The 21,954-nt window shown below is 33.5% G+C and overlaps 1 protein-coding gene across 1 annotated transcript in view; it reads left to right on the top strand.

Moving 5' to 3' along the window:
• Window positions 1-21,620, top strand: part of LOC124543157 (tetratricopeptide repeat protein 39B-like) — a 36,175-nt gene extending 14,555 nt beyond the window's left edge. Inside the window, exons 2-14 of the mRNA XM_047121230.1 lie at window positions 7,741-7,848; window positions 11,140-11,171; window positions 13,178-13,285; window positions 13,709-13,892; window positions 14,421-14,578; window positions 14,973-15,138; window positions 15,567-15,728; window positions 16,087-16,250; window positions 17,239-17,400; window positions 18,070-18,256; window positions 19,052-19,239; window positions 20,064-20,183; window positions 20,691-21,620. Of these exons, the coding sequence (XP_046977186.1) occupies window positions 7,741-7,848; window positions 11,140-11,171; window positions 13,178-13,285; window positions 13,709-13,892; window positions 14,421-14,578; window positions 14,973-15,138; window positions 15,567-15,728; window positions 16,087-16,250; window positions 17,239-17,400; window positions 18,070-18,256; window positions 19,052-19,239; window positions 20,064-20,183; window positions 20,691-20,904 (1,953 nt within the window). The 3' untranslated portion in view covers window positions 20,905-21,620. The remainder of the gene's footprint in view (window positions 1-7,740; window positions 7,849-11,139; window positions 11,172-13,177; window positions 13,286-13,708; window positions 13,893-14,420; window positions 14,579-14,972; window positions 15,139-15,566; window positions 15,729-16,086; window positions 16,251-17,238; window positions 17,401-18,069; window positions 18,257-19,051; window positions 19,240-20,063; window positions 20,184-20,690) is intronic.
• Window positions 21,621-21,954: the final 334 nt, after the last annotated feature.

Here is a 21,954-nt window from a genome sequence, read left to right as displayed (position 1 = left end):
TTTCCAGTATTCTTATATTTATTTCTTATAAGACTAATGACATCTCATAATACTAATTATTATTACAGCAAGGAGAGACGGATCAACAAAATCAATATTTTGTAATTGTTATATATAAACAAATCAGATACGTTGTGTATTTGCATGCATTTCCCATTGCTAGGTAAAGGAATCCTCTCTATAGGAGAAGGTTTGGAAAATATTTCACCACGCAGTTCCAATGCAGTTTGGTAGAACAGACATGTGGCAGAATTTCGATGAGATTAGACACACGCAGGTTTCCTCACGATGTTTTCCTTCACCGCCGAGCACAAAATCAATTATAAATACAAATTAAACACATGAATATTCAGCGGTGCTTGTCTGGGTTTGAACCCGCAATCATCGCTTAAAAGGTACGGGTTCTAACCACTGAGTCATCTCGTACGTCATACGTTTTGTGACCAAATACAATTCTATTCGAAATATACCAACAAACATTATCAATCAATCAGACCACCATTTCCATTTATCAATGTTCAATCGAATATACTCTGACCAAGTAGCTTTATCTAGCATCCATAACTAAGACAGTATTGTATTAAAACCAATTTTAATGTATCATCGTGTCTTTAGAATCCATACTCCTGGTGAAGATTACGAGCTTAGTTGCAACTTAATTAAGGGTCTAGTCTCAATTAATTACCAGACTTCACTTGGATAATATCTCTTAAGACGCTTATTTTATCAATCAAGCTGATCTTCTCTTACTTTTACTTTACTATTCTTTATTTTAGTAATTTAATATATCAATTATTTATGTCTTCAAAACATATACCATTAAATTAAAAGTATTTTAATTGGATAAGTCCGAAATTATATATAGTTATTGTTTGAAATTTTATATTCGAAATATTAATCAATCAACTCGTATGACATCGTAATTATTGGTATCACAATGATGACTTGTGTCAAATTAAAAGATCCGTTCCGGATGCGTTTATTTGATCATGACATCTAATTAGTGTTTTAAGGGTGCCTGTCCGCCCAACTCTCCATAACACAAACGGCCGCCTCCCCGGTTAAAACACGTGCCACCCAATTCCATTGGAATGAGGTGGAAATCTGATATCTAAATTTTATGATATGTATGCACTTTACATGACCACCCAGTTTCGGCTCACGATGCATCAATATCAATATTGCCTCAGTATTACATAGTACCTATATTAAAACAACCTGCGAGAGATCCGGTCAACAAAAAAAAAAAGAAAATTATACAAAAAGTTTTTATTATATAAAAATGAATATTTTTATAATAACTTATAAATTGCTGTAAATATCTACTTTCTAAACATAAAATAAGCAAAACGATTCTGATAAAGTAAATATTTCTACTATTTATTATAAACATCAATGTCTCGTTCATCAAGCAAAGTGCTATCAAAATATATAACTGCCTCAATGCAAACATACAATTATTATCGTTAACGAGAGTTAGATATTTGCGAGCCACAATTCACTCGAGCTATAATAATAATAATAGCTATAATATATAAGTATTGAAGAAAGTCATTTTTAAAATAATTAATAAATAAATTTAAACAATACATTTTCTTATGCTGAGCATCTAAAAATTAAATTTCGTCTATTTATAAATCGTTATCACAATTGTCGAAACAAATAAAAAAATGATTGTTTTTTTTTCATTGTTGTACATTTTGTGAACTTAAGGTTTGCATGTACAATTAATATCTGATATGTCCTGTAACTAGCGAAAGGGTGTCGGGTGGATGATAGAGCTAGGGTGTGAGGTCGGTGTACACGCAGTATATATAGCCAAGTCTAGCTTTAGGTCTCACATTGGGCCCTAGGAAGCGGGACGAATTACTCGCTTGTCTCCGGCGACAAGTGTCTGACTTACTGTAACATTAAACGTTCATAATGTATATTCGTAAATTCATACGTTTAACCCAAAGGCGCCGTCAAAGGTCTCCAGCCGGAGATGTGAGTATTTGTCATTATTTATTTTCTCTCCTTGGTGTAATATCGCTGTCCGGTCGCCGGTTCGAGTCTCCGTCGGCGGAGGATATTGGTTATTGTTACAAATTACAATTTTTTTTAGGATTAGCGCTGGCGAAAAATCTTTACACGTCATAAAGTAGTTTAAAGATTTAGAAGATTTTTTTTTTTAAATTATTAATTTGGAAGCTTTTTAAAATCTCAAATAATCAAAAATAGCACCTATATGAAGTATTAATTAATATCATATTAATAAGTGAACTTTGTAACCCTTTTTGTACCTTAAAGTCGCTGGTGGAAGTCTATGAATTTGGCACTATTAAAGTTAATGTATAGATTTGCAGAATGCTATATTTTTAAATAAAATATGCATTAGAAATATATTAAAATAAGAAAAAAAAACAAACAATGATACGTTTAGACATACGTACATCTACTAAATATTTAATATGAAACGTTAATTCTGTAAATAAAAACACACGTCATTTCAAGGATGAAAATCAAAGACATATTTATACAATTGTTTTTTTTTTTTTTTTTTGTAGTACTGACAATGTATATGTCAGTTGAACCTTTGAATCAACGGATATAGTATTTTATTAGTAATGAATTACGGTCGAATTTCGAAAATTGGTGATCACTTAATAATTACTTCTCACTCGTAACTTTCAATAAAACGATTAAATATAAAAAAGATGTGTTGTTTATTAATTTAAGTAGAACGTTTATTGCTACTAAATAAATTTGAAACCGTTTACGGTTTCAAATTTAAACCGACCAACCAATCAACCTCTAAAAGTCATTAAAATAATTACAAACACTTCAAATCTGCCAAACTTTATGATAAACCTTTCCGGACGATAAGGTCTTCATATTTTTACAGGGTTTATATAAAAAGCAAAGTTAAGGTAGAAATTGAAGGGTTTAAGAGTATAAACTCTTCGGGTAAGGTTTAATGACGTCGCTCGTTTTTCATTTTTGTTTTTTTTTTAAGTAATTGGCAGGACAGAAAATGTGCCACCTGATATCAAGTGGTTACCGCTCATAGGCATTCATTCTATCACACATCACCAATGCGCCACTAATCTTAGGGACTAAGATGTCATGTCTCTTGTGCCTGCAGTTACTGGGTCACTCACCCTTTAAACCGGAACAACAATTGCTGTATGACAGTAGAATGCTTTATGAGTGTGGTACCTACCCAGACGACTTTGCACAAAGCGCGTACCAAATACCTAGCCAATTAATTGTATATGTAGGCGCAAACGCTTTAAATTGATTATTTAATTAATTTAGAAAGTTATTTCTAATTAATTTGTAAATAAGTTGTTGTTTTAAAATCAGAAATGAATTAATAATTGTGAAAGCTATAACATATACATACATATACATAAAATAAATTTTAAATGTTATTTCATTGATTGAACACCTGTGTTCAACAGGTGTTGCTAATATGATTTTTGCTATAAAAAGCAGTGCGACGGTTGCTCGGGGTAACCCCACCGACTTCGTTCTGAGCCGAGGTGCGATCTCATAGGAGACACCCTCAGGACGAACTTTAAATTTAAACTCGAGCCCCGCGTTGAACCTCAGGGCAGGGGACATTAGTTCTCGCCCGAAAGACCGATGACGCTGTAAAGGCCAGTAGGGCCAACAGCAATACTACACACATAATAAAAAAAAATGCTTAGGGTTCATTCTCATTCGAGCCGTCGGACTGTTCAAACTAACGTTGTGTCCTGATCGATTGTTCAGCAAAATAATAGGTTTATTCAACCTATTATTTTGCTGAAGTAGTTTTATTATGTCATTGCAAAATGAGCCATCAAGATCATGTTGGTGAAAGTTATGTCAGCAATGCTGACGTCACGCTTTTTAAAAATAACCCTGGAGGAACTTCTTCGATATATATTTATTATTTATTTCCCCATTTTAGACAATTTTATTCTTTATTTTTATGATGCTTTTGTTGTTCTGTAATTTATTGCAAAAGCGAACTTTATATATATATACGGAATATTGTTTTCTTTTCAGCGTCACTCCGCTTTCTTTGAATTCATTTTAAACTTATTTAAATTATGTTTTAAATATGAATTGCAATTAAAAAAGTTTTAATTGCAACGCAATTTTCATAAAAAAATGTTTTAAACACATTACGTGTACATGATACGACTTAATATGATTTTCCTGGTTCTTCATAATTAATAATTATATTTTTAAATCAAAAAAAGTGTTTGAAATACACACGAAAGTCTTCTGTAAAATATAATTTGAATGAAGTTTTCCCGGGCTTTACTCGCGTTGAATTCGATTATGTAGATACAAATTTTATTCTCAACAAAATTGCATTTTATTTTTTATAATTTCCATGCACTTGAGATAACCATTATTATTATAAACTTATTTAATTATAATATATAATAAAACCTAAAGGTTCTTATAATTGTATGCTACTTTGCGACTAAACGATTTAGCGAATCATTACAATTGCTATGTTTCTAAATTTTAAAATTTTAAGACCTCAATTTTATATATTAATAATGCCGTAACATCCTAATTGTATATAAGCACTCAAAATTACTATCAGCACGCACTTTCCCGGTGTACTTAAATGATGACTCGGACACAAATTCGTCATAGTGATCACTAAATAATAGTATCTCTTAAACGAGTCGATTTATTAGTCACATTTATCGCTTTGCTAACAAAAACTAAATTTTCCATTGTTATTTATAATTTATTTGTAACGTACTCAACACCACATAAAATTATATACTTTTTTTCTTAATGGCCGCCGGCGAATTGATTGCATTGCGAAGTTTTTTCCACATTTTCCCATTATGTTTCTCCTAATCTAACCTTAAGGTACAATAACAATTAATTATTTTTTCTCTGTTTATTAACTATCTTTCATTTGTTATATTATAATGAATTTATGTCCGCTAAAATATTTACAGATTAATTTAAAATATTACTTTAATTTAAGACCTCTTTTTGTCGTATATATTAGCGTATATTCCAACCCTTTTATGGTAGAATATTCAAAAACGTTCAAATACGTATTTATTTATTTTTCACTTATTTCCCCTATTTCACCTTAGGAGTTGAATTTCCAAAATTACTTAATAATTGGTTTTTATTTTTCAATACAACGATCCTAGTTACCAACCTTATCAGCCCTTCTACTAAGTCAGGACATGTTATTTTAAAAGTATAGGTTTTATAAATTAAGCATTTAGGTCTTATAGTAATAAAACACTATAATCACCGTCATCTATAAAATAATATGAAAAATGTCCAGATATATAGGCATTCAGTGTAGTTAATATAACAAATACATACATATATCTTAACATCCGAACAAGAACTACTGATTTTTCACGAACTAGACTTGCCTTTATATTACGATGATCAGTAAGAAGGAAAACGTAGAAAACCAAAAGGAATAGATCCGATTAAATTCTGCATATAAGTATCTACAAAACTGAAGTCGACAGAGCGCTGGTATAAACTCCAAGTCCTTAAAAGGAGATTAGGCCTTTGAGACATTTACCGTTTGTTACAAAAGTTAAAACACTGACTTCTTTAACAAAGATACAAAATGCTCTGGAAAATAAACAACCAGTGAAACTAACAAAAGATTATTATTATTTTTACCAACATACACAATTATTGTAAATGTTTTGTGAACTTCTAGGATTATTGGTATTATTTTATTATTATGATATGTATAAAAAAATGTTACTGTATGAAAAAGCCACGATATATTTAATCAATTTATAATGTATCCTTAATAATGTTATTCTCGGGCTGGTGCGATTTTAAAATAAAACTTAGAAACAACAACAACAACAACAGCCTCTAAATTTCCCACTGCTGGGTTAAGGCCTCCTCTCCCTTTGAGGGGAAGGTTCGGAACGTCACCATGCTGTTCCAATACGGGTAGCTGTGTCACACATGTGGCAGATTTTCTATGAAATTAAACACATGCAAGTTTCCTCACGATGTTTTCCTTCACTGCCGAGCACGAGTTCAATTATAAACACAAATTAAGCACATGAATATTAAACTTTGCTTGTCTGGGTTTGAACCGGCAATCATCGGTTAAGATGCACGCGTTCTAACCACTGCGCCATCTCGGTTCAAACTTACAAAATATAAACATAATTCGAAATTCGGACTTACTATCGTAGTTTTTTAATCGTAAGGTAGGTAGGTAAGTTGGTATGTATTAGAGCACCTGGAGATTAGTTCAGAACAGGATGTATAAGTAGTGTATAGTTCGCGACCGTACGCCAAGCTTACTCGAGTCGTTATATCATTCCTGTTACCTTAGTCACGGTCTTTAGGATTTTATACGGATACTTTTGTATCTATGACTTAATTCAGACTTTGAATTCCGAATGTAATATTTTAATGGTTATTTTTAATTTAATTACAACAGTGGTACATCAATAATTAAAGTTAGAAGACTTCTTAAAGTAATACATTTAATTGGAAAGCTGGTTTTATTTTACACTTCTTTTTTTACTTACCTTTCAAATTTGCACATGGCAATACTGTGTTTTAATATTTTATAATAGATTAAAGAATGGAACGGTGATCATCCTCCAGGTCCATATCTCGGAATTTGATCAAAATATAATAAATTATCCGCCATGATCATTATCAGCCCTATTATAATTGATTTCTAAGAATAGAAAGTACACTTCAATTAATCAAGTATTCTCTTCTCTTGAGTATTTATTAAAGTACACAGTTTTAATCTCTTACCTATAAAACCTTCATGTTTATTTCATAAATACGTCATCCTCGAGAATATTTTTTATTCAAATTAAAAAAAAAATCTTGAGAACTAAAGGTTTACAATGAAATATTTATAATTATGAATTAAAAACATAATTATCAACTTCTTAATTTAATTAATACTTTAATCTTAAAAATAATAAGGAAACCATTGTTACGGTAGTACCAATTTTTATCAAATATTATAAGCGTCTAGAACCCTTGTAATAAAAATTGCTATTTCAATTAATTAGACCAATTATAACTGGCCAAATTAGTCTTAAGATAAGATCAACATGAGGTTTTAGAGTTTCTATTGAAAAATTGAACTATATATTCGATTTATCATATTTAGAAATAACATATATTATTTCTAAATATTTAAATTTCGAATTATAACCATCAACTACATCAGAATGACAAAAAAGTACATTGGTACATTGAGAATACAAATCTATGAGTAAATTATAGAATATTCTATCTTTATTGTAACTAACTATACTAAAAATATCCTTCTTATATTTCTTAAAATGAAACTATATATTAAATAATAACTTAATATTATGCAGTATTCATGGGTTATTAATTTCTGCAAGAATTTAAATAAAACAAGAATTTCTGCATTTATATAATTAAATAAACAAACAAATGATTAAATTAAAATTAAACAATTCATGTATTTCTTATATACCTAAGTGAAATAATTAATTAATAAAAGGATTATTAACGAAATAATTTTAGGATTAAATTTTGGGCAATCTTTTAATTCAACTTGAGCGTAGTCACGAGAATCTATAGCGACGAATAGCGTCTAATGGCGCGATAGGAAGCTTTTTCTATTGGTTGTATAAATATAATCGGTATAATTAAATTTGCCGATGCTACATCTAAGTTGTGTCGTAATATACATAGTGTTTATAATCACCAAACTAACATGTATATTTGGCAATGTAGATGGCGCTGCACGAAACACCTATCTCCGTGCAGGCAGTCTTGCGCGAGCCTGCTGGGCCGGGATTAGCGCCACGAGCCGAACCAGAAGAAGATGACTTTGAGGAATTGGTAAGCTTAAAATGTCATACCTAATTTACTGTGTTCGTTCTACTTTTTTATGGTATAGGTTGGCGGACGAGCGTATGGGCCATCTGATGGTAAGTGGTCACCATCGCCAATAGACAATGACGCTGTAAGAAATATTAACTATTCCTTACATTGGGACCAACCAACCTTGGGAACTAAGATGTTATGTCACTTGTGCCTGTAGTTACACTGGCTCACTCTCACCCTTCAGACCGAAACACAACAATACTGAGGACTGTTGTTTGGCGGTAGAATAACTGATGAGTGTGTGGTACCTACCCAGACGGGCTTGCACAAAGCCCTACCACCAAGTAAACCAACTTACTCACATAGGTAACTTATTAGGCTAGCAACATCAAATATTTTTGATCCAGTGTTGGTGTAAGGGACATAACATGATGTTTCATAAAATATACTTGGTGATATTGATGACGTAATAAATGCTTAAATTTGTTATAGTTTCAATATAAATACTGTGATAGTGGTGACCAATATTCGGAAAGCTCATTTTGCTAGTCTATCTATCTTTAATATAATATAATTATCTAATTTAAATAAAAAGCCCAGTTTCAGTGTCAAAGCTTACCCAATATAGGGTCAGATTTCACAATATATCTTAATTATCTTTGTGATATGACTGAATGTTCGGAAACTTCAATTGATGAATGATAGTCAGTATTGGAACCAAATTTCATAAATGGTCACCGATTTTCAAACAATTTTCTCGATAAAAAGAAAAAAGAAAGTATGGTTGCGGTATTTATACTCGAATTAAAATTTAAGCAAGGTACACATAGAACAAATATATGCTAAATAATATGCTGAACTTCTTCATTGGATATCCGCATATAGAAATGAAAGACATTGGACTAAAAACACAATAACTAAATAATAGCAAATATATTGAGCAATATTCTCACCGTCGTGCATTACAAAATATACTTTGATATTTTGGATTATTATCTGTCTCCATGTGAAGAGAATAGAAAAATAATAATATATAATATGTACGTTCACATATTTTCCTTAAATAACTAGCAAATATCTCCTTAAATCAGAGAGTTGCTCTCCTATATCGAACACTTTGACAAGAGTGGTCGCGCTTACGAATTGCAGTCTTTTGATGCATTTTACAATCTCGCGATATTCCTCCAGCGGCTTCTATTGGTGTCAAGTATTTTGATAATAATTATTATAAGTACGTAAAATAGCCAGCAACGTCTACGATGTATTTCAGGTACTAGCATTATCTTCTAAACAAATAAAAGATTTATGGTGAATAAATATTTAATGAAAATGAAACAACTCAATTTTAAATTGTTATCACTAAGCAGCAGTAAGGTGTGCTTACTACGGGGGCAAGACTGTCAACACTGAACAACATTTATAAGCTCTCAGGCTTACGTTGTGACATGGTCGTGACAGAGTCGAGCGGGCATCGTGTAAAGTTTACACAATACATATATATATCATAGTGAGCTACCATTTTACTGCATCAGAGAGATTATATTTTATTTGGTATTAAATGGATTTGACTAATTTATCGTGGCTCCAGTGTATGGCAGACTTTATCCCGTCGTGCGTATGTCAGTTTTATGATGGTCGACCAAACCCAACCATCCAATCCCAGCATCCATATGCACTTGTAAATTTTTTCGCAAATTTTCGCACATTCATTATAACATAAGAAATTTATAAAAGTTAAACTAATGAAGCTGTCTCTTATTTATCAATCAATCAATGATGAAATAAAGTTATAACTAAATGGTATGATAATAAATAATTATTAATAAGCGAATATAATACATTATTAATTAACTCACGCTGTCTTTGTTGAGGATTAATCTACGGCATAAGCCAACTCCCATGACCATATCAAAAAAATAATAATGAGGCTCTAATAATTATAATAAAATATTAATTATAAATTTTGAATATATTATTTATTAAAAAGTATTAACAGTGTTAATTACACAACATGTTTAACTGTCATTAATGTTCTGTAGATATAGTTTCAATTCTTTGTTAGTTAATTACAAAACCCGGACGTAGGTTTTCTGATATCTAGCAATAACAATTGAGTTTTGTAAAAAAAAGTTATACCATCCTAGTACACACATATGATATAAGTATATAGGTACAGTAAAAGTAAGAAAAACTTCGTCAGTTTTGAAATTGATTGCTTTATCAAGCATTAAACTCTTAGTACCCTTTGAATCCAAACATCAAATTATTGCGACGCAATATGTCAGTCATGCTGAGCACACGAAAATACATTTTAAGGTGACGGACCTTTTCTTACCCCGACTGTACATATAATAGCACACATGTACTTTACACAAGCTAAAGAAGGTTATTATGTAAGTATTATCAACAGATGCCTTTGCCATATTATCTCTCTCTCTCTCCCACCTACCAATTTAAGGTTAACACCCCATTCGCTTACACATATTATTAAAAAAATACTATTATATTTAATGAAACCCTCAGTTTCTTCCTAAAACAAGTCATTAGTAATTTGGTTTCGAGTCAACCCTCAGTACTACATTATATAGAAATACGTAACTAACATCCGTTTCATCAAAAGTTACACATTTGTGGTTCCAAAGTTTTAGTTTTGGTTACAACCTTAAGCGTAAGGTTTTTGAGTTCGTCGAGCGTATTTTTTTATCGTAGTTAGATGCTAATTAAAACTTTAAAAGGAACATCATCAAACTCACATAAGTTTCGATTAGAGAAACTTTTCAGACAAAAAGAGATGATTACGAATGCTAGTTATTTTTTATTCAAACGCGTCCCAATAAAAATCTACGTGAATTCGTATGTATGGTAATATAGACGTATGAGACGTAGAAATCTATAAGAACGGCTCGCTCACTATATATACCCAAGACCACAAGGCACTTTTTATATATTATAAATGGCATATACGAACTGAGGTTTAATTTGGTATTATGGTTTTCTCATTTTAGAACAGATTTTCAAATTGTTACAACGATTCCGTATCAATACAATAAAAATCCTCATTAAAACCACTTTGAATCTCACGTGTGAAATGATGACGACCGGCGGTGATACGACATTTTAATACGTGTAAAATAAATAAACGTGTTTACTATTTAATAATTATTACAGTCAAATTTATTTAACGTATTTTTAAGAGAACATGTATCTAGCAGATAGTGACTAAACATATGAATACAAGCAAAGAATCCATAAACCGAGCATCAATTTAATAATGTAATTATACTAATTAAGGTAATCTTCTTGCAGGATGACTTTGAAGATGCTAGCGACGAACAATCGTAAGTACAAATATCTTTTAGCATAGATAGATCTTATTATAATGTATGCAACATTATATTTTGCATGGACTTCTGGGTTAACTTAATATCTCTGTAAATAGATAAATAAATTGGAATATATATACCGAAGTCACCAAGATATAATCAACATAACAAAACTATTGTATGGTATTTTTGATGTTGTTTCAATACTAGGTTAATATTTAGTTAACGGGCTACCACCATATGCCAATGCATTTCCCATCCTTTACTCATTCTACCGTTCAGTATCGATATTATGTATTTTTATATTTCGGTTTAAAGGATGATTGAGTCTGAGTAAATACAGGAACAAGGGACACAACATCTTAATTTCTAAGTTTAATGTGGTGGTGACCACTTACCATCTAGTGACTTAGATCAATTGAAATATACCATTGCATGCATGTAGATACCATTATTACTTAGATAAAGACTGAAAGCATAGGGAACAATGTAATACTTTGTTAAAACACATCTTTGAATATTGATTTTCCAATACTTTTTCTATAACTCACTACAACGCATCATAAAAATTATAACATATAATGTTCAACAATTTTAAATGAACTAAATTAGATTTAAAATATTATTAAAATAATCTTAAGAGTTATTGATTAATATACACTGAAATCATGTTAAAAGGTTACGTGATAATAAAAATGAGGTCGCTTGTAGACCTAAGTACAATTCCACAATCATTCAAACGACCCAACGGTTTGATGAGTGATTTACAATTTCAAATAACACCAGATACTTTTGATATCCGAAAAAATGCGCATTTCACCTCGGATAACTTTATAACATACTCCGTTTTTCTCCTCTACGCCATAAATTTGATGCCATAGATGTGATGCCATGTGATGTGAATAAATGCTAACCCTTGATACATTGCTATAAAGATGCATGTATAGTGCATGGGGATAACTTCGCACGTGCAGTATCGTTAGAAGCTATGACGTCACAACTCACTGCCAAAACAACGACGCGCTTTCACAGACAAAAAGTCACCATAGGCTATTTGACAATGCGAATAATAAATTGTGAATTATTGTAATCAGTGTATATTATGAGTTTAAAAATGGTTAATTTACTAACAAAACTTGAAAATAATACTTTATTTATTCAAAAATCTATAAATAAAAACACATTTTTTCAAACGTTTGTCACGTGGCACAAAACGCTCCTGATTGGCCGGGCTTATGATCAGTCACTTTCTTGTAAACCTTGCTTTTCTACTATATGTACCACAGATTAAAATACAGCAAAGTGACATCACCGGACCCATTGCAGCGCCATATTGTCCAAGTAGCGTTTTTGCGCGTTATTTAAATATGGAATTTTTAATATGATATTTTTTGGCAAATATTTAATAGAAATAAAAAAATCAACTTTTACTGGGTTCCTTAAACTCTAATAAATAATATAAAATGGATTTTAAAAACCAGTCAAATAGCCTATTGTCCCCCATCCCATCCCTCGACGACACTGCGTGAGTTGCCCTACTGGGTATCGACATTCGCTACGACCTTAATCCAAGGGATTATATTGACTCCGTTATTAAAACGGCCTGATAGAACACAACTCTTTTGAATTTGTGTCTTATTTGTGATTAACATTGAGGCTGCAATCTGATGTCTGATCTGATCTCTTTTAGCATTAAAATATTTCGATTGTTTAGTATTTACACATATGGAAATAGGCAAAGGCTTAACAGTTTAAGAAGATAGTTCTTCTGCTTAGTGTTGACACAACTCTGAAAGAACGTAAAGCCATTGTCTTGCACCTGAACTCGATCGATGGCTTGTGGATGCAAATTGTCACAATGAGGGAACATAGAAAACAGCTGTATTTTCATACACTGTATGAAATTTTCCTTTCAAAGTTGAAATTTACCAACTGAGCCGCTAGCCGGCCTTTTGCGATGGCGACCGAAAGCGTTGAAGATATAATTTATTTCATCCATTTTGAATTTGTATATTATTTAGAGTCCCACCCACTGTGGACCTGCACACTGCCTTGGAAGACTGCGAAAGAGCCATGACGCTGTTCTTCAACAATCAAATTGACGACGCCATCGCTATTATGACTCCTTGGTACGTAATCTAAAAGTTCCATATAGTCATGTAATTTTATCATTAAATACCAACTATGTATAGTAGGATACAAATTAGATGTAGCATCGGAAAATGCAATGGAATGAAATTAAAACCGATTACTACCGATTTACACAACCAATAGAAATAGCTCCCTGTCGCGCCATTCGACGCTATTCGTCGCTATAGATTCACGCGTCAGAGAAAGCAAGTGCATGTAAATCCACGCGTCAAATTGACGAATATATTACGTCATATGATATTATAAGTTATTACGTTTGTGCAAAAATCATATTCGCATGAGAAATAAATATTGATAATTTGGGATCGCGTACTCAATTCGGATGTGATCGGTTTTACGAATTTTGCCGATGCGACATCTAAGTTGTGTCGTACTATACCTTATGCTTTTTTTTCCCATAGGAAAGACAATTCTCTGTACCACGCACACGGCGCAGCTATATTCGAGTTCATCCCAGCCGTGTTGACTTTGGAACCGGCACAGATACAAAGCGCACACGCTGCTCTTCGCCATACGTTCACACTGTGCGCTCGTATGCGCAGAAATTATACCTTCGTACAATCTATCGGAGCAATTATTAAAAAGGTTATATACACAATACCAATTAACACTAAATTGAGTACACTATTTATAAATACTAGATTTTACAGAATGCCAACTGTTACTATCCTTTGATTTTATTATTGCCATGCTCAAAATAAATTAAATGAATGTCTATGATACAACAACAGCCTGTAAATTCCTAGTAGGCCTTCTCTCTCTTTGGGGAGAAAGTTTGGAACATATTCCACCACGCTGTTCCAATGCGGGTTGGTGGAATACACATGTGGCAGAATTTCTATGAAATTTGTCATATGCAGGTTTCCTCACGATGTTTTCCTTCACCGCTGAACACGAGATGAATTATAAAGACAAATTAAGCACATGAATCAGCGGTGCTTTCCTGGGTTTGAACCCGCAATCATCGGTTAAGATGCACGCGTTCTAACCACTGGGCGATCTCAGCTCTAGCTCTCGTCTATGATACAATTAAATTGAAAATTACCGATGAAACAGCCAATTTGTCTTCCTTATATAAAAGAGGAATCATATTTTTTAAACATTGTAATTTAGCCGAACTATGGTGGTTACTCCGAGGAAGAGGCGCATGCAGAACTCGTTCACGCAGAAGCTCTGCTGCTACTGGCGTGTCTCGGCAGTCTCGAGGGAGAGGAGATGACAGGATTCGTTCGCGCTTCACTGCGGATTAAAACCTCTTTTAATGCCTATAGGTAAAATTCACTTTATCGGAAAGTTTTGCACAATTATATCTGTGGTAATATTATCAATGCGAATTACGTTTGTTACCTCTTCACGATGAAACCGCTGAAACGATTTGGATGAAATTTAGTGAGGAGATAATTCGATTTCCTAGGCCACTTTTTATGCCTAATACTGGATGGTCAATTCCTAAAACGCGCGTGAACCCGCGGGCGGAAACTATTATTTTATATAAGTATAAAAACGGATGATGATCCTGTATTGATATTGTATTGGATATTGTTATCAGTCATAAAATTCACGATTCACTTTGAAAACAACTGAAGGTAAACTTAATTTAACACGCAGGGATTGGATTTTCCAACAAAACGAAAGCATGTAAATATTTTATCCGCTATCCATTAGAAACTGCGCCAAGATTTTGGAAAAGAAGACTTGGGAGAGCGAAGAGTCCCATACTCACTTCGAAAGCGGAGTACGTCTCGGGCTCGCCACCTTTAATGTTATGATTGCATTACTACCGCCGAAGGTCATAACCCTTCTCGAGTTCGTGGGATTCACTGCTGATAAGGTACGATAGATTAATGCGACCTATTTCACACAAACACAAACATTTCGAAAAAAATAACCAAATCAATTTTATTCAAATAAAATTCACAATGAAGCGTTTCAGAAAGAAGCCTCCAGCTTGAAGAAATGGCAAGAAACTCGCATTTTTGCTCTTTTGAAATAAATAGATTTACAATGCATTTTTTTGCCTTTTTGGCGTTTTTTTCTCAAAGGACTCTTTTATTGAATAATAAGATTTGGTTATTAATTTAGTCTGAATAAAAAATATTGCTTAATATATTACATAATATAATACATCCATATTAAAAAAAGGTTTTTAGCATACACTGTCGTTAAAATGCGTAAATTTTACAGTTTAAAATAGAACAAAGTAAATCTGTTATGTCTAAAATAGAAATCCCAAGTCATAGATGTTTGAAAATATTTTAGGAGAAAGGTAAAGTTGAATTGATAACCGGCGCGCGATCTCCCGGCCTCCGATCTGTACTGTGTGAGCTGACGCTGCTTGTGTATTTCCTAATTATTGGTCACTTTGCCGCCATACCACCTGACTTCATCATGGCCGAACAGTTGATAAATAATGGCCTTAAAGTGAGTATGCAAATATGCAGAGCCGGATTTAAGGGTCTGGCCCCCGGGCCACAAAGCAGTGGAGGCTAGACAAACAGAAGCGTGAACAACCTAATAATTATATTATCATGAATTAATTACTTTTTTTATTTCAATCAGCAAGCTATGATTTATTTACTTGTATCGGTAACTTTTAAAATATTAAATAATAACATTATTATATTTCTTAACTTGCTGAAAACTGTGGCCCCCACTCATGTGGAGGCCCCAGGGCAGTTGCCCCGGTTGCCCTCCCCTAAATACGGCCCTGCAAATATGCTTAACAAGATTCAATTTTCGATTCCTGGGTGCAATTACTAAATCGATTTTTCACACACAGCGATACCCGAATAGTCTCTGGTTCATAATGTTCAAAGCTCGAATGCAAATGTTGAGTGGTATGATCGAAGAGGCAGTCGATACATACGAAACAGCGTCCCAAACGACGGACATGTGGCCTCAACTGAAACACCTCACGTACTGGGAAATGATATGGGCGTTCGCGTAAGTCAATGGCCAATATTCTCTTACATTTTCATTAACCATCATGCTATATAGGTATATTATTATTTGCAGATTGTTTAAATATTTCACATTAACAATCCATATTCATATTATAATGTGAAAGTAAATCTTGTCTGACTGTTTGTCGTTCTTTCACGATCACAGAACAATTTTATGAAATTTGGTATGAAGGAAATTTCATCTCCAAAAAAGTACATAGGCCAGTTTTAATATATATTTTGAAACTCGTAAACAACCTGGCATGTGTTAAACGACAATAATTACTACAAGTATTTAAAACGGGATTTTTTGTATGCATTTATGTATTTTTATTTGGTGGAGTTCGATATTTCGACATCAACAACGAATGTCTTGTCCACGAGACTAGAAAATATGGTAAACATCCCGTTTTAAATACATGTGTTAAATATAAACCATGTTAATTTAAAATCTAATTATTGTAATCTTTGTCGAACTTTCGACCGTCAGTGCACGTTATCAGCCTGTAAAGCCTTCCCACTACTGGGCTATGGCCTCTTTTTCCTTTGAGGAAAATGTTTGGAACATATTTCACCACGCAGTTCCAATGCGGTTTGGTGGAATACACATGTGACAAAAATTCGTTGAAATTAGACAAATGCAGGTATCCTCACGATGTTTTCCTTCACCGCCGAGCACGAGAATTACAAACATAAATTAAGCACAAGAATATTCAGTGGTACTTGCCTAGTCATTGCACAAATTCTATAAAATTTTACACTTCGGTCAAAATGGACACTAATAAACAATAATTTGCAGAACTGAGAAATTGTCCAGTCTTAATGTTAATTACGAATTAATGATACGTCTGCACAATAACGGATCATGCAGTTATTTTCAAACTTTTTTTCTTACCCTTCGTAATGTAGTTACTGTAATTGATACGAAGTCGTTAGTTATTAGTTACTAATTATCGTTCAGAGATGAGTAATTGTAAAATGTTCCACAGAATGATGATGAAATGGTCACAAGCTGCCTTTTACGCTTCAAAGCTAGCTCGTGATAGCAAATGGTCGAAAACGATATACATGTACACTCAGGCCGCTATGAATCTTGAACGAGGACACCTGGTCAGCATCGAGGAACGCAAACACAATGCCGATCTTCTCCTGTAAGTTATGTTCTGTGATTTGATGATTATAATTTAATGTTTTGCTATTGAAAGACATCGCAATCTTTTTTATTTTTATAGAAATTGTGGACTGTTTTTAGTGATATAACTCTTTATATAAGTCTTTTTTTCCTGATCCCAATGTAAGTAGCTAAAGCACTTGTGTTGTGGAAAATCAGAAGTAACGACGGTAACACAAACACCCAGACCCAAGACAACGTAGAAAACTAATGATAATCTACATCGACTCGGCCGGGAATCGAACCCAGGTCCTCAAACTGGCGTACCCATGAAAACCGATGTTCACATTAATCACATAAATCCACCAAGGAGGTCGTCGTCATCAACAAAAATTGAATACCGTCATTTTAAATTGTTTTCTTTGTAATTTAATTTATCAATGTTATGTTTTGAAGTTTTCTGCATCACGCGTAGATATTGCAAAGTTTATTTAATATGTGTTATTATTATTATTAGATTAGATCGTTATATATTATTTATTAGCGTTATTATATTATTTAGTACGTTTATATTTTTAATTTCTTAGTGCACTTATCGTTTGCGTAATGAGTTTTTAGTGATCAGTTATTCCCAAAGGTATGTTTGTTTTTATTTACGCTTTTTATTTTTTGTTTGCTTATCGCCGCGCCGTGCTATCTGTTGTGACAGGAATGCATCATGTTATAGACAGCGCTTGTTGGGACGCTCTCTGCCAATGGAAAAATTCGTGATCCGACGATGCGAACGATGGGCCCGACGTGGATACCTAGTGCTCCCCGGCGTAGAGATGGTATGTTTGTGGAATATGTTTCCATCTCTCGCCGCCGAGCCCCACTTCGCCGACCGCATGTTGAAGGTAAGACATATATAATATATCGAACATTCAGTGAGTCGAGATGGCCCAGTGGTTAGAACGCGTGCATCTTAACCGATGATTGCGGGTTCAAACCCAGGCAAGCACCGCTGATTCATGTGCTTAATTGGTCTTTATAATTCATCTCGTGCTCAGCGGTGAAGGAAAACATCGTGAGGAAACCTGCATGTGACAAATTTCATAGAAATTCTACCACATGTGTATTCCACCAACCCGCATTGGAACAGCGTGGTGGAATATGTTCCAAACCATCTCCTCTAAGGGAGAGGAGGCCTTTAGCCCAGCAGTGGGAATTTACAGGCTGCTGTTTTTTTTTATATCGAACATTCATATTTTGCCTGGCTCACAAACATAAAAAGAATATATTTTTTCGATATACACGAAAATACAAAACCCATCCACTAAAAATTTTTAATTGTTCTATTGGTGATAGAACCGTGCAAGGCAAGAATAGGTATCACTCACTCATCAGATATTTTACCATGAAACAGCAATACTCAGTATTGTTGTTCCAGTTTAAAGGGGGAATGAGCTATAACAACTACGATACAAGGGACATAACATCTCCGCTTCAAATGACGTGCATAGGATATGTAAGAAATGGTTAATATGTCCCACCGTCAATATCTTTGACTATACCTTTCACCAACAAAAGCCATGAGCCAAAGCCAAGCTGGTCCGATTCCATACCTTATATTACATACAGTTCAAAATCGCGTTGCAAGAACATTTATCGCAGATAATCGCTGTTTCCTTAAAAACGATGGTTTGTTGTAGCTCATCGAACAAACGAGTGACGAAATCCACAATGTCATGAATTCACGATACGGTATAGACTCGGAGCGCCGGTACACGCCGGCGTACGACTACGACGATGTAGCGCTGGTTCGATTCCTCCAGGGCAGCCTACTGGGCGCCATGTCCTTACCGCGCCTCGCAATCAGACACCTGGAAGCTGTTCTCTCGTGAGTACTCGCAAATCTCTGACACTACTTATTTTTTGGCATCATTTGGCAATCCAACAGTTTTACAATATCTTATAAATTTAACAATATAATGCAAAAATTATGACCTAAAATGGATTACACTATTATAAAATGAATTCGAAAAGCAGTTACAATGTGAAAGTTTTTTTTTTTTACTAGTTATTTATAGAAGTTAAACAATTTGTGATAGGTATAGGTTACTATTCATAAACTGTATGTTTGTGAAAATTGTGTGTGTGTGTATGTTTGAGTGTGTTTGTGTGATTGTGTCATTATTGAGTAAGCTAGCCTAACATTTGCTTTTTATTGCTTTTTAAACGCCTTTAGGTCAATTAAATAAATCTATGTCAGCATAAAATTTATTGTATGTATTAACCAAACGATTTAAAACTGCATAGTTCGTATTAACTTTAGGGGTGTCAAATAGATCTGTATGTCTTGTCCGTCGTTGTGGTGCCCGACTACTTCTTCAACATATCTTTAACATTACTTTTTATAAATCCAAACTCAGCTCGATTATATATAAATACATTTATTTAACATAATAGATTCAATCATAATTCCAAGTTGTACAATCAATCACCCTTAATTTTCATGATAACCCCGGTTTCTGACCATCGACCGCTCTCTTCTGTTTTTCTTCTTTTATTTCTCCTGTCACCTCACAATCTGCCCAGTCATCCAATTGGCCAGCCGATCAAAGTCGGCTTTCTTTACCAGCCAACGACCAACAGTGTTACCATCTCTAAATAATTATAACACAATTAAAATCATCACATGCTAATCATGACTATTTATTTCAGAATGAAGGACAAAATAAAGGAGAACACATTCTTGCTTCCGTACGCCACGGTAGAAATCGCAATGTCGTACTACGCGTTGGGAGATCCAGATCGCGCTCAAGAGTTGTTATATGACGCGAGGTCAATATTTGTTACTTATTATGGATAGAGTTTTCTTTATTTATTTGTGACTGAGTCGAGGTGGCCATCTTAACCGATGATTGCGGGTTCAAACCCAGACAAGCACCGTTGATTCATGTACTTAATTTGACTTTATAATTCATCTCGTCAGCGGTGAAGGAAAACATCGTGAGGAAACATGCATATGACAAATTTCATAGAAATTCTGCCACATGTGTATTCCACCAACCCGCATTGGAACAGCGTGGTATATATGTTCCAAACCTTCTCAAAGGGAGAGGTCTTTAGCCCAGCAGTGGGAATTTACAGGCTGTTGTTGTATCATAGACATTCATTTAATTTATTTTGAGCATGGCAATAATAAAATCAAAGGATAGTAACAGTTTGCATTCTTGCTTTGTAAAATCTATTATATATAAATAGAGTACTCAATTTAGTGTTAATTGGTATTGTATAAATAACCTAAATAACCAACCTTGATAAATAATTTAATTATGTATTCCACAGAAAAAAATACTCGGGATACTTACTGGAGTCGCGTCTCCATTTCCGGATCCATTCGAAATTAGAATTAATAAACGCGGGCGAAGCGAACACCGTGGTCACGGGCACGACGGCGGGCGCGGTGGCGCTGGCCAGCGTGAACGCGATCGCGACAGCGACCACGAGCGCGGTGGTGACCACGACCACGACTCGTGATCGGGGCAGGCGGGACACGTGATCCCGGTCGCAGGGCAGGCGGGGCATGACCCGCGCTGCCCTGCGAGCCGCGCGGTTCTTCATCTGCCCCGCCTTTTTCCCGGGCCATGGACAAGCTCGTTATGACGTCATATAAACCATCATATCATTTTTAATGTTAGTAAAAAATCATTAACGAACTTTAATTTATATATTGTTGTGTAATCGAATTTTTAATAAAAAGATATATAATATATACATAAGTACTTAAATTAAGAAGGTATATATGTATATATGTCTACTGTAACTGTAATGTGTATTTATCTATTATCTCAACAATCCTAATGTGTTAAGTAGTTTACTAAAACAAGATTAGTACAAATGTGTACAATTTGGTACAAGTTATAAAGAAACGCATACATAGGAATTTGATATCTCATAAATATAAAATTTTGATTACTCTGTACGCATTAGGCATATTACGATAGTTTCATTTTCTAAAACTGCATATCTTTTTTCATACGTATAAAATAACGATACGTCAAAAAAGTTCGTCTTAAAATCCTAAACGTACGAAGCCCTTAGGTACTAGTTCAAAAATATAACTTTAAGAATAAATAAAATAATAAGGTACTGATAGTACCTCGTGAGGTATTGACAAGGGCACTTTTTATTATAATATTTGTATGTCTCTTCTCTGTGTTGTTTAGTATGTAATAGATTGTTTTTATTTTTTAATCGCTGTCGTCAAATTGTATACTAAGTTTAATGGTACGGTGTTGTTATTTAAAAATTAATAATTTGTGATAAATTATAATATAAGTATAGATTATTTAAAATTCATTACAAATGCTTACTTGAAGTACAAGTGTTTCGAACAGAGTATAAAAACATTAGATGTTTATGTTATTATTGTTTTATATATTATCTGTACAATGAATAGTACAATTTAAATTCTAGTAACGGTTTGTAAGTCTGTCTTAAAACAGTTGTCTTATAATTCGAAGAAGAAAAAATAAAATGGTATTTTTATAAAACTTTTCGTTTAATTTAACGGTTACAAAAACAATCCCTGATGTTTTCTGATGATAAG

This window comes from Vanessa cardui, chromosome Z, assembly GCF_905220365.1.
Source record: "Vanessa cardui chromosome Z, ilVanCard2.1, whole genome shotgun sequence".
NCBI classification, from domain to species: domain Eukaryota; kingdom Metazoa; phylum Arthropoda; class Insecta; order Lepidoptera; family Nymphalidae; genus Vanessa; species Vanessa cardui.
This window is presented reverse-complemented; position numbering and strand designations above follow the sequence as displayed.